This window comes from Dysidea avara, chromosome 8, assembly GCF_963678975.1.
Source record: "Dysidea avara chromosome 8, odDysAvar1.4, whole genome shotgun sequence".
In the NCBI taxonomy this organism is placed as follows: Eukaryota; Metazoa; Porifera; class Demospongiae; order Dictyoceratida; family Dysideidae; genus Dysidea; species Dysidea avara.
This window is the reverse complement of record NC_089279.1, coordinates 20,011,273-20,025,477: the sequence shown is the minus strand read 5'-3', so window position 1 is coordinate 20,025,477 and position 14,205 is coordinate 20,011,273. Positions and strand designations below refer to the sequence as shown.

The following is a 14,205-nucleotide window of genomic DNA, read 5'->3' as shown; positions in this document are numbered from 1 at the left end:
CAAGTTACTAGTTACAAAGCAAGTAACTAGTTACCCCCAACCCTGTTGGTAATAATTGTACCAACAGACCTTTGGCACACCATAAAGCCTAAATAAATAAATTAAAACAAACACATAACTATAAAATCAAGCATTACATATAGGACTATCATGTGCTAAGCAGATGCATTGTGATGAAGTGATAGCTCTCTATCAAAAAATCAAACAAGTGCAAAATCAAGGAATGCTACAAGAACAATTAAAACCTAAAAGTCTACATTTTAGTAAATACAGTTACATTTCTTCTAATAGTCTCTTGCTGAACCTTTTCATGCTGTGATCTAGGTGGTGGTATAGAGGGACTGTCTGGCAGTTGCTCAGTATCTTCTGCAGTACACTGTAGTTATGATTGGCTCTGCAGTATTTATGGTTGGTTAAGCTGAAGGCTGGTCCTTACGGTCTACATGTGCTTCTCTGGTGTGCTCTCCTCCCAAACTCACAAGATATCTCTGGCCCCCAAGTGCTGCAGTTACAGTTCCTTTCTGCCACTTAGTGTGTTGTCCTGGTCATAAATCTCAAACTAAAACAGGATCATCAATGCAAAACTCTCTTGTTTTTACTTCTGGCTGGCAAGATTTGGATTGCAACTGAGTTTTGACTCGCAAATTGACAGTTAGTGATAGTCTAGTGCATGGTGCTTGCTTCAAGATTAAATCAGCGGGGACTTGGTCTGTGACTGTATGTGGGATATTTCGGTATGTCGACAGAAAGGTGGTGATACTGTGATTAATGTCAGTCTTAGTAGTTGGCACTTCTTTCTTCAGGTGGTGTTTAACATTCTTGACCATATTCTCTGCCAACCCATTCGAGGCTGGGTGATAAGGTGGTGACTTGTAGTGGGTGATGTTATTCCCTTGCAGGCACTCTTCAAACTCAGAGGATGTGAACTGAGGTCCGTTGTCGGATACAAGGATTGCTGGAAAAACATGGGTTGCAAATATGTCATTTAAAGCCTCAATCATCTTCTGAGTTGTTGTTGAAGACACTTCTGGCCACTTACTGAAAGTATCTACAAGCACTAGCAAGTTGGTTTTATTCCATTCCTCAAAATCAACATGTACCCGTTCCCATGGTGCATTAGGATACTGCCAAGGATGTTGTGTTGCTGGTGCTGGCATGGCTACAGTTGTTTTGCAGGCTTCCCACTGTGATGAAAGTGTCTCGATGTCATCATCTAGGCCAGGCCACCAAATGTGACTACGTGCCAAAGCCTTCATATGACACACTCCCACATGTCCAACATGCAATTCCTTTAGTAATTTGGTTCTCAACTGCTTTGGAACAATCACACACTTGCCCAAGAGGATACATCCATCTATCACTGTTAATTCAAGCTTCCTTCGCAAAAAGGGTTTGACCTCATCTGGTGTTGGTGATGGCCATGAGCCGTGAGTTGATAGTTTTGACAGGACAGGGTCCTTGCTAGTCTCAGTTTAGCTGTAACAGGAAGGTTATCAATAGACATTACATGAACCTCGTTTCCCTTTTCAGTTGGATGTATGGCAGTTGCTGGATGTGGTAGTCGAGAAAGGCAGTCTGCACATTGGTTAGTTGAGCCTGGAGTAAACTCAATCTTGTAAGCACAGGCACTTAGTATGAGGGTCCATCTTAGCATGCGGGCTGCTGCGAGTGAATGTACTCTCTCTTTGTGCCCAAAAAGTTTACATAAGGGTTGGTGATCAGTTACCAGTGTAAACTGTCGACCGTAAAGGTACTGATTAAACTTCTTCACCCCAAATATAATGACAAGGGCTTCCCGTTCAAGTTGTGCATAATTTCTTTCTGCTTGACTTAGCGTCTGGGATGCATATGCCACTGGTTGTTCTTTTCCATTTAATGACATACATTAAGCAAGCTCCCAAGCCGTAAGGAGAGGCATCGCAGTACAGCTTAATAGATTTTGTCACATCAAAACGAGCTAGTACTGGGACTTGACTCACAGATGTCTTAGCCTTGCTAAAAGCTTCTTGGCAAACTTTAGTCCATTTCCAATGTGTTTCCTTTCTTAATAGCTTATACAATGGATGCAGCAGCATAGTGGACAACAATGGAAGGAATCTAGCATTAAAAATGATCATACCCAAGAATGACTTAAGTTCTGACTTATTCTTGGGGGGTGGAGCTTCAGTAATACCCTTAACCATCTCCTGGGTGGGACTTATTCCACTAGGGGTGACCAGATACCCTAAGTATTCCACTGAAGTTTGGAAGAACTTGTACTTGGAAGCATTTAGCCTTAAGCCAAACTTGTGTAGGTGGGCCAACACCTGTCGTAGATTCTGCATGGCTCTTCCCTAGTGGGCCCCGTGACAAGTATGTCGTCCAGGTAACATACAACCCTACTTGTAGCACTAGAGACATTGCCTTCTGCCATATGGCAGGGACTGACGCTATACCAAACGGTAACTGTTGGTAACGGAACAAACCCAAATGTGTGGTGATTGTCAAGTACCCCTGGCTCCCAGCTGCTACTTCATTTGTTTGTACGCACGTGACAAATCTAATTTAGTAAACGACTCACCATTTGCCAGTGCTGCAAAAACTTCGTCCGGAGTTGGTAGCGGGTATGTTGGTATCTTCAAGTACGGGTTGATCGTCACCTTGAAGTCAGCACATATGCACAATTTTCCATCCTTCTTGGTGACAACCACAATGGGAGTAGCCCAATCACTTTGATCTACAGGTAGCAGTTCACCATCAGCCACTGGCTGCTGCAGGGTCTGTTCCACTTGGTTACGTAAGCTATATGAAATTGGGCGTGATTTACAAAATTTGGGCAAGACCCCTTGTTGAAGTTCTATCTCTGCCTCTCCCTTTCAACATGCCCAGTTCTTCTTTAACAAGTTGATGTTGTGCTACTTCTAAAAACCAGGTGCCATGCAGCTAGCTAACTCATCTGGAATAACTATAGACAGTATATACTACTATGAATTAACCAACTATGTATTACTACTTTACAATAGGGTAGTTTGGGTTGTGCAATAATATAATTAGCTATTTCTCGTATTTCGTAATTCATGAAATATTCGTAATTCATGAAATATTCGTAATTCATGAAATATTCGTAATTAGTTCAATTACGTTGCTATGCACTGCTAAGGAAGCGTTTGGTAAATAAACCGCTTTTACCAATATATTACGCACAAAACTATCTTCTAAACTGTTTTATAGTGTGACTAACGTGTTTTTCCCCACAAATTCTCTTGACAAAGCCTCAAAGCTGCTCTTCATTTTCGTTCGCGTACGTAAGGGATACGCCCCCTTTCAACTCGAAGCGATAGGCTATTACCTGATTTGTCAAATAAGACCAAAAGGCAAGCCTGCATGGGGGTGCTTCTCTTAACACAAGGGGGTGTCACGTAGGTACATGCTGTAGGTAGATCTGCGGTCAAAGTCTTGACTGACCGAAATTTTGTTTTGACATGTGACTAAGAGCCTTTTTCGATCTTTGACCGGTGACTTAGCAACGATAGTTCAGTTCTTTTCAATTGTGGGTTGGAAATTTTTGCCCTTGACTGTTGACTTTGCATGATTTTGGTGGCCTTGACCTTTGACTTAGACCGTGGTTTCAGATCTACCTACAGTGAGTGCCTGTGTGTCACCCCTTGTAACAGATTTATTTTTTTTTCCTCCGGCCCTAATGGCACTCCCTTCCTCCCACACATCTCTATAGAATGCTAACAAAATATTTGAAAAATTAATTATAACCTACAGAAAAGAACCTACACAGAACCTACAGCATGCCCAGGGTTCAATGGGCAGGCAGGTGCCCCTCAGCGACAGCAAGATCAACTGCTGGAGGCACACACGGACACTTGGATCTTGAGCGTGATCCTCTGATGCACATAACTGAAGAACGGAGCAAGGAAAACCCCAAACTACAACGGAGCCAGCCCATCACCACAGAATATGGGGAATTCCACTTCTCGCTCAGCAGGCGGGCAAGATGTTTATAAGTGGTGGTGGCAGCCCTTCCCATGCCACCCTAAGTGGAACAGATACAAAAGGTAACCAAAAGACAATTAAAACACAAAGAACGACTACAACAACAAAAACAACACTGCTTAGGGGCTATCTAATTACAACAAAACAGCTTATACAGAGCTAGGGCTGGACGAAATAAAAAGATAAACAGACCAAGCAGCTCGCCTAGCAGAAAATTACCAGCAGAACAATTCAATTGTTCTGCTGGTAATTCAATTGGTTCTGTAACGAAAATTTTGGTCCGGGGCAAAAATCGGTCCGGCCGGACCATTTTCAGTCGACCAAATTTAGTCCGCCCGGACCATCTTTAGCATCCGAAATTGGTCCGACCTGACCAAAATTGGTCCGGCCCAAACCTAGTTGGCCACATGCACTCCTGACCACTCGGACCAATATTGGTCGACCAAAATGGGTCCGGGTGGACCACTAACGCATGCAGCCAATGATGCATGCATAGCTATAAGTTGTTTGTGACGGAACACTGTAGCCGACTTAGCTATAGCTATTCTTATTTATCAATCTCGAATAATGAGCATTGCAGGCATTATCACTGCATGGATTTGTGCTTAAAAGGTTATCCAACAAGGGCACGGATCATTGCATGCACGCGGGATCAGCTAGCCGCATTGGAGGTGCTTAAGATCGAGATACTCTAATAGAGCAGTCACCTATAACATTCATCACCAGGCATTGATCCAGAAATAAATGAAGGTAGGTGGCTACCCAGCCTAGCCCAGATTTTAAGTTGAGAGTCCTAAATGTCTTAATATTTATATATACATCAGGAAAAGCTGACGCTGTTATTGTTTGGCTTGTACAGTGAAGTGCATTCACAGTAGCATGTGTACTGTGCTCTTATGCACATATAATGTCTGATCATGAGTTAACACTAATGGTTAGAACAATACATCTGTAACACCTGCATGCATGTGTACATACTGCACATTCCTCTCTTGTATGTGATTTGTAGGAGATGATAGCTTAGGTTTGCTCCATTAAATAACTAAATGTGAACTATCATCTTCTACTGATCACATGTTCCTATATATACTGGTATAAACATTTCCTTAAAAGTTATATAATATTCCCTGTATGCTTTTCACTACTTAACCAACTTTTAAAATTTTACTAATTTTCACCTGTGCACATATACCAGTAGGAGATGCAAGCACTGATCCAGAAATAAACCAAGGTGGGTGGTTGGCCCAGATTTTAAGATGAGAGTCTTGAATGTCTTGGTAGTTACATCAGGGAAGAAGGGCTGAAATATTATCATCTAGCTTGTAGCACATAGCTATAGTAGCATGCCCTTGTGAACATAATAAGGCCGGACAAACTTGATTAATTGTTTCTCATCCCCGCCCACATCCCTTTTTACCCCACCGCCTCTAATTTCATTATTGCTGTTATCAATCACGTGCACACGTATTTTGATGTTAGGAAGGCTGGTTATCATTTTACAGCACAGCAAATGTCACTTGCACCTCAGAAACGGTGGTAGCTAATAAGTAAGTAATAGTTCTTAAAAGGTTTTATAGTTAACCTTTATAACAGACTTTCCTGATTTGGAGTATTTTCTTTACTAATGAATAATGAAAAATGACCTCCCGCCTGCATGGAAATCTGAATTTTTGTGGATGAGAAACTAGTAATCAAGTTTCCTGGCCTAATGTATTTTGTAATCCCAGTATACAGGCTGATCGTGAGTTAACACCAGTGGTTAAAACAAACTGTAATACAACTGCTATGTAACACCTGTGCACATGCATACTGCACATTCCTCTCTGTCATATGTGATATGTAGGAGATGATAGTTTAGGTTTACTCCATTGAATAACTAAATGTGAACTATCATCTCCTACTAATGACATGCCCCACAGGAAGAAACATCACCTTATAAAGGTTATAGCTATAATATTCTCAGTATGTTTTTTACTAAGCCAACTTAAAATTTTGAGGCATGCAGTCGCATTATTCCACAGCCTTAGGGTGAGTTGTTGCAGACATAAAAGTAAAATCGACTCAATCCTAAAGCAGACCCCATATCTTCCTTCAAGAAGTTCTCTGCCTGGTAATAGTTAATATACCGCCCATGATCATAGATAAATTCATGTATACTGCTACCATCTACTGTAAGGTTATAGCCAGCTAGCATTGGAATCTGATGCAATGTAGGGATTTAGTTCATATTGATATAACAAAAGAGTGTTCATGATCAGTAATATTCATTATTAAATAATGCATGTCTGAGTGGCTGCAAGGCCACGCATGGTGGGTGGCTAGCCACCTCATCCACCCCTCTGGATCAGTCCCTGAAATAATATGTGTATCTGTTTATGACAATGCGTGCATGGGTATTCCCAGATTAATAAAAAACTGACCAAGGGTCAGAATTAACAAATTAAATTCTGAGCTATATAATTATGCAGAAGTTGAAGATAAGACATGTTTTAATGGTAGATTTTATATATTGTCTACCATCCTCAAGTATAAGTAATCCAGCATAGGCTGGTGATTTCCATCATGTTGCTATAGTTGTTTGTCATACTCAACACAAACAGGCTGGATGAAAGATTCAACCAAACACTGCAGAGCTGATGATGCTTGTGAAGTTTATTGAACATTTTTAAAAAAAATTTAATACAAGAAAAGGTTTTTACATTCAAACATGGTTGAACATATAAAAACGTACTTGGGAAGAATATTTTGTTACCTGTGTTTTGTATGCAACATTGACCACCATGCATGAATCCAGCATTGACCACGCATTTGAGTTGATGTATGCCGGAAGAAAACCTCTACTTCCCAGCTAGCTATTGACATGGAGAAGAAGAATACAGGACTTTTATCATACCACACTGCTTTAAATTAAATTTGCGACTGTGTTCATCGCTGCATATATATAGATCATGGAATTTAGTTTCTAGCTACTACATGCATTTTCCGTAAATCACAGAACTCGGGAAATTAAACTACGCTACTCATTTATATAGTTTCCAGGCTAAGTCGGCTGCAGTGATCCATCACAATATACTTAGCACGGACCGACCTGTCCATACAATGCCGGGTACACCCGCGGACCAACCAAAATTGGTCCAAGTGGTGAGGGGGTGCATGTGGCCAACAAAGTTTGGGCCGGACCAATTTTAGTCAGGCCGGACCAATTGTGGATGCCAAAAATGGTCCGGCCGGACTAAACTTGGTCAACCAAATTTGGTCCGGCCGGACCAGTTTTGGTATCCAAAATCAGTCCGGCCGGACCGATTTTACCCGGACCGATATTTCCGTGACAGTTCACTCACGTTTGAGAGAAAGTGAAAAACTTCGGTACAAATCGAGTTCGGTGACTAGGTGAGTACTGTGAGTAGAGGGGGTCAATCGGAGCATAGATCGGAGGATATCGTTCTAGACTTTTGTAAAAGGGAGCGAAAACTCCGCACCTGTGAATAATTAGGTAAGGTAAATGCGGGTATTTCCGGACAGCGTACAATTCCGGACACTTTGGTACCTTTATCAAGCTAGCCGAGGAACGAAACAACGGATTGCCTTGAAATTTCTGCTGTGAATAGCTATTCTTATAGGGATTATAAAAATCGAAAAGTGTGTTCTAGTTGATTCATTCTTGGGTGCTATACACGAAGTGTCCGGAATTGTGCGCTGTCCGGAAATACCCGCATTTACCTTATTATGGTCACCCGTGTTTCTCCGCGTACCAAAGTCAGGTATTAACCCTTCCTTGTGACCTTAGTGGTGACCTCAGGTGGTTGTTGGACTATTAGTGCTATTGAAAAGGTGGCGATTTTCGCTGTTTCACTATGGAAGGTATGTAGTTTCACTCGTGTATGTGGACCTCAGTAGTGATCACGAAAGACTAGGCCTATTCCTCAGCCAGTGAGTGAATAGGGCCATAGATAGGGCTAACTTTAAAGATGTAGTGGTCTTAGCCTCATGAATGTACGGATTGTGAGCTTGTCACCTTGTGGGTTGTATAGGGTAATTAACTTACAGTGACTTGTTTAGCCAATTATACTCCTATCAATGTCATGTCCCACCCCCTGGTAGGGTGGGGCTGGGGCTAATAAGCCTGTCAAAACCCCACTATGTCCCCACCTCGAAGAGGGGATTTATTTACCTAATATAATAATTTTTGGTTCAGCAAACTACTGCTGTCAGCCTCAGGGGTGGGGTAAGATGTAGATGTCAAATTCCCTTATGGGGACCCCCAGGGGCACTAGGCACATTACCTGCCTGCTTGTTCAATATTTCAGGTAAACACACCATCTGGCTAAGAAAAGAGCAGTTCAATGTTGTACAATTTATTAAAACGGCACCTTGGCACCCCCTAGGGATAATTTCAAATCCTGGGAATCATGATATCACTCTACCTCTCAAGTACAGGCAGACTAAGGGATTAGGTAAGCCCTGGATTTGACAACTTCACGAAGCATATGCCCCACAATTTTATGTGCTACCATTACCTATGAACTGATGCAAAACTATATACGTAGGTAGATTCAGTGGTGTAGCCGGACTTTTTGCCATGCCAGGGCACTGGGTTGGCAAGCCATTCAACCATGCAACACACATACACATGCCCATCTTCACATGGACATCATTACAGCATTTTAAAAATGTGTATGCATCACTATAATATACTTTACTGTATGCAGGGTGATTAGTGTACTTTAGAATGGTATGACTCATTTACAGGTTTACTGAATCACTTAGTCACCTACACATGTTCTCTTAGTAACCCGCCCTCAAGCAATTTTGTACATGATAATTATAACACGAAAGGCACACTGGAGTACTTGATAATACTGTAATACTCTTCTTCTCTGTGTTCTGCAAATAATTCTGAACAAATAGTAGACTAAGTGGCATATCTACTGTAGCTCTAGCCATTACATGTGGTAACCGGTCGAATAATTATTTTTGTGGATGCTGTTAGAACTTCAGGAAGAAACCATTCCACTGTTCTGCATTGCTCTTTCACCCCACACTCATGCTCTGGTTATAAAGGTACGTACTTTAAACCATAGTCTAAATAGGTTAGACACTGCGACCAAGCGATTTAGTAACCCCTCAGGCCCTTAGTAGCACCCTCACTGCACTCGGGACGCTACAGCTTCAGGCCATCAGGGTTACTAAATTGCTTAGTTCCCTTGGTCTTGGTGTCTAACTATTATTTAACCTTACTCTAAGTGAATGCTAGCAAGCTATTGGCCTTCTTACTCCATGCATACATCTCTGTATGTGTCTTAATACCATATCAGACTAGGAAGAAACCTGAATTAAAGCACGAGGTACTTTTATTGTTGTATCACGTGATGACTATGCCCTGCCACTGCCACTAGAGTTGTCAGCTTAGAACAAAAAAAAGAAAACAGTTGTTGACTGAACAAGTATTCCGTGCCGTTTTAACTATCACTAAGTAGTATCTACGCAACTATTGCTTCAAATATCTTGCCTCTGATCCGAGTTTTGACCACACTGATAGTTACACAAGTTAATCCAAATGTTTAACTTAACTGTCGATCCCACTATACTGGAAGAATTAATACCAATCCTTGTTCTTTACTCCATGTCACAATTCTGTGTGGTTTTTTGTAATCACATGATCTCACTTCTATTTATTGCCTCCTATTATTTCTCCACAATGAGTGATATCCGCAATGACGTTTTTTGACGTTGCAATTACAAAATTTGATGTCATAATTGACAAAATGGCCGTGTTAGTGTTGGGGCTTTAGAGACTTCGGCACACAGTATTCGAAATGAATGTTGTCTGTATATTTTTACACATGGAACCACGAGATAATAAAGGTAAGAAGTAGTACACGTACTGTGACAGTGCAAAACGAACTCCAACAAGGAAAACAAACTAAAAATTTTAAAATTGCACACAAATAGGCTTATTTGAATTGCCTTATATACTATAAGCCTCACCTTCGCCCTTATTCGAATTTCAAATGCTATCATAGGGAAACACTATCTAGCCCAATACCTCCATGTACAAAGTCCCCACATTACAGCGGCCATTTTGTTTTGTGACATCACAGATAATGCACGCTACGTCAAGAAACGTAATTGCGGATATCACTCATTGAGTTACTCATAGGGAAAATCCCTTGGATACCCCATCTCTGTCCATCAACTAGATGGAAAGAAAAACATCGGTGAAAATAACACGGTTAGTATTGTGTAAGTTAAGCTACTGTATCACAATAATGGAGTAGCTAACTTTAATCCAGCCTATGTCTATAATTGCTCTGGGTGGCTGATGGTGAGGTAAATTAGTCTGATTCCAGGACAATTCCCAGGCCAGGTTTGACTACGCCTCTGGGTAGATTGCTAGTTTTCAACAACGCATGTGTTGGTATACCTTTTTGTGGGATACTAGTTCTACTACTGGAAGTTAATAATTTGTACACACCTAAGTAGTGCATAGGTGGCCCGATCAATTGGGTAGGCATGACAAATTTGCATTGTATAGTATGTGCATGCATGCATACGTGGTATGTATGTTTGTGTGTGAGGCATTAGAAATGTACATAACTATTATGCCAGCAGCAAACAGAATGAGAAAATGTGTGACAAAATTGATGTTGACTAGCAGGTAGGAAAAGTTTTGTTCCTGGCTAACATGATTAGTTCTCTGGTGCAGCCTGTTACTTGGTTTCTGTCCTGGCATTTAACCAGTAGCCCATATAGTAAATGCTACAGTAGTGTTGTGAGCCCTTGTGGCACCACTCAGGTGTAGAGGTGTACCAATAATCCGATTGGCTTTGGCTATGTTGGCCTTGTTTTTTTGCATATCATCATCAGATCGGTAACATGTGTAAACAAGCAGCAGGTATAGATACACATAAACTATTATTTATGAGCACTCGTGTTCAAGTGATATCCTAGCAACACCTGTTGTCAATTGTTGATCAAAGCCCCACACTGTCACTTTATAGCTGAAGTTAGAGTGAAAATTGTAAGGGGAAGGGGTCTATGCTACCATATCAGATCAGCTTTGTTACTGCATGTAATCCATTGTCAAAATTAACTGCTTAAACAGCTTACAGGTACCTCTGCTAAGAATCCTTAATTTGTATAGACCTTTCCAAATGTATTGTGTCTCGTTGTCCTCCTATTTGTGTTGGGCTATTGAGTGCTACCAGAATAAAGGTACCTCTTACTGGCTCTCAGCTATTTCTTGGGTGCATTATGGCTTTTCACTTCACAAGGGTCAGTTTGTTGTGCTTCTGTTACAGTTTATTCCCACTTTATCTACCTTCTCATTATGTGTGTGTGGCTAAGATTTTCTGTGTTTCATGTTCACATGGTACCTTTGTGCCAACTTCTAAATTGTTATTTAAGGTGTGCCATATGAGTCTCCCTGGCAATCCCTTACAGGGAAGTTGTTGCATAATTGTTCTGCTGTTCTTTAAAAGTAGATCTTTGTTTGACTACAGGTTTTTAGTGGTCTATTAATGTGCGTGTTATTTAACAACTTTGTAGCAACCAGTTGGTCTTCCACTCTACTCACTTTCTCCAGTCTACACAGCCATATAACAGGGACTTGGTGTCAACCAGGGAAACAGCTCACCCAGCTCTAACATCAATGGGTACCTAGTGTTAGCTGGGGAAGCAAATTCCCAACTGTCCTTGTCTTGTTTAGCAGTGTTGGGGTCAGGGATTAGGGATCATAGAAAAAAGCAAGGAAAAAAAGGAGGGAGGTCGCCTACACCTGCAGATACACTAGTGAACATTTAATCCCTAATTCAGTCTTGGTCTTGGGGTATAGACTGGATTAGGGATTAAATGTTCACTAGTGTATCTGCAGGTGTAGGTGACCTCCCTTGTTTCCTTACTTTTTTTTCTATGATCCCTAATCGAAATTAAAATTTCTAATTTTTCCTTAAACTTGTACACCCAAATACCATATCATTACAACTCGAGTGTGTGGGGTGTGTGTCCGTGTGTGGGTGTGTCCGTGTGTGCATGTACATGTGACTGCATTTGTGTTTATGATGTACTTTAATCAATCCGGTTCAGATCCTCGCCTTACTATGATTACTATCTGGGTCAGTGATGCTGACCTGGTTCAATGCAAGCTAGTATAAATAGTTTTCCCCATACCTATTGTTCATGTAGTTGTTATGTAGGGCTAACTAACCGGTACCAACAAGGCTAAATAGTGCCAAAATACATAGCACTTTGTGGATACCTCTGTCAGTGATGGTATACACACTTGCCTATGGTCCCATTTGCAGTGATGTGCAAATAGTGGTGGCTTCAAGAGACAGGGTTGAGTCCAGAAATGTATGACAAAATATGTGGGTCCTTGACTTACTGATTTGTGTAAGTCAGAGGTCTGTAGTGGTTGGTGAGTGAGTGGTAATGGTGGCTACTTTATTTCAGTGCTGGTTGATGCTGACATTTGCTAACCACTATGGATACATTCTTTCACCTCACTATATTATGGATGTCCCAAGGTGTCAGCCATTCCAATGAAATGACATAATATTGTGAGTTGCACCACAAATAGTGAAATGCTCTTTCTCTTTTTACTATAGCTGTTAGTGAATACCATGTTGAAGTCATGCTACCACATGCAAACCTCTGAAAATTATGTAAAGTAAAAGCTGTAACACAGTTGTTTCCGTTGTATGTAACAATTAAATTGCAATATGGCAGGTCCCTATAGATGATCATGACAAGGACACATGACTTTCACGCTTCATCCATATACTGTACGGTATTTAGTGCATATGTCAGCAATACTACAGTTCTCTTCTTTCTCCTTATTTCTAGTGAATGCATAAGAGACAATTTGCTGAATCATCAAGGAAGTTGAATGTTGTCTTTCTAAGAAGTGGCTAGGTGAAGAAGACTGGAATGAACTAACAACAATAGTTATTCATCTATCAAAGTTTTGTCCTACCTAGGTAAACGAGAGGCTTAATTAGATAAAAATTCATGATCCATGATTTAGACTAAAGTTACATCATAGGGTGATGCATTTACTATGTAGTCACTATGAAATAGCAGCCAGTTTACTATGTGTTAACTTACAAACAAATTGTCTATTCATTTGTACCATTAGTATATTCTGTACCACCAGCCCTAGAGGTGGACGTCCAGACTACTTTTTTCCACCAGAGCAATTTACTTTGACTTGAGAGTTGACCAAATCCCCCTCTTTGCTGGCATGGGGTTAGACTGACAAAACTTTGATGGGTGCATTGTTATTCACTATAACTTTTTATGGTAATTTATTTTACGAATAGTTTGTATTGTTATTGTACATAAAACTAAAATTTACGGTAAAATTACAAAGAATGAATTTAGTGCGTTATTCGAGTGCAGAGAGTTGAGTTGCGGGTAATTGTCACATGTTTGTACCTATCGCGAGATATGGCCAACAATGCTACTGAGCTCGAGTCCAAGAGTGGAGATCAAGCGATTGTGGAGTGCTGTAAAGGTATACTGATCAAGACACACGGTAGTGTGTCGTGCGGCCCAAGAAGCCGGCGTGCCACCCGTGAGTATATTAATCAAGACACACGGTAGTGTGTCGTGCGGCCCAAGAAGCCGGCGTGCCACCCGTGAGTATATTAACAGGAAGAAAGAAAACGCAATTTTCACACCTATGTAGCTCTGTGATCCCTTATCCGATTGGAACCAAATTTGCTAGAGAGGTGCCGGCCAGTAAGGGGAGTGTACACACCAACTTTGAAGAAAATCGCTCCAGCCATTTCCGAGATACGAGCGAACAAAATTTCGTTTTAATTTCTTCGTTTTTTTCTTCTACTTCTTCATTTCTCACATTCGCAAAATCCGCCATAAAACACGAATGCGTGCTCGGATCGGGCTGAAATTTGGCACACGTAAAGGGCTCATTAAGGCGGATCTGTGTACCAACTTTGGTAGGAATCTGATGAGCATTCACGGAGTTATGACCGATTATTGGCGTAAAATAAGGTCGAAGGTCTGTCACGCCTACAGGGTAAACTCCTTTGAGGAATCAGTTGAAAATTGATATGTAGATGGAGCAACCATCGTAGGAGTGCCTTTTTGTGGTTTGAAAGGAATCGGGATAAAGACCACGGAGATATGACACAAAACCCGACCTGTGTCAAAATTACGCAATCGATTTTTATGAATAAAAAAACTATTAGTTTTTGTATC

The 14,205-nt window shown here is 41.0% G+C and overlaps 2 protein-coding genes across 3 annotated transcripts in view; one reads left to right on the top strand and one right to left on the bottom strand.

The window, feature by feature from the left end:
- The window catches only part of LOC136264648 (uncharacterized), a 54,174-nt gene extending 44,111 nt beyond the window's left edge, over window positions 1-10,063 (bottom strand). For both annotated transcript variants that reach the window (XM_066059424.1, XM_066059423.1), the window contains exon 1: window positions 7,326-10,063. In XM_066059424.1, coding sequence (XP_065915496.1) covers window positions 7,326-7,410 — 85 coding nt within the window. In that variant the 5' untranslated portion in view covers window positions 7,411-10,063. The remainder of the gene's footprint in view (window positions 1-7,325) is intronic.
- The window catches only part of LOC136264647 (leucine-rich repeat serine/threonine-protein kinase 1-like), a 56,104-nt gene that overhangs the window by 6,115 nt on the left and 35,784 nt on the right, over window positions 1-14,205 (top strand). The gene's annotated exons all lie outside the window — the stretch shown is intronic.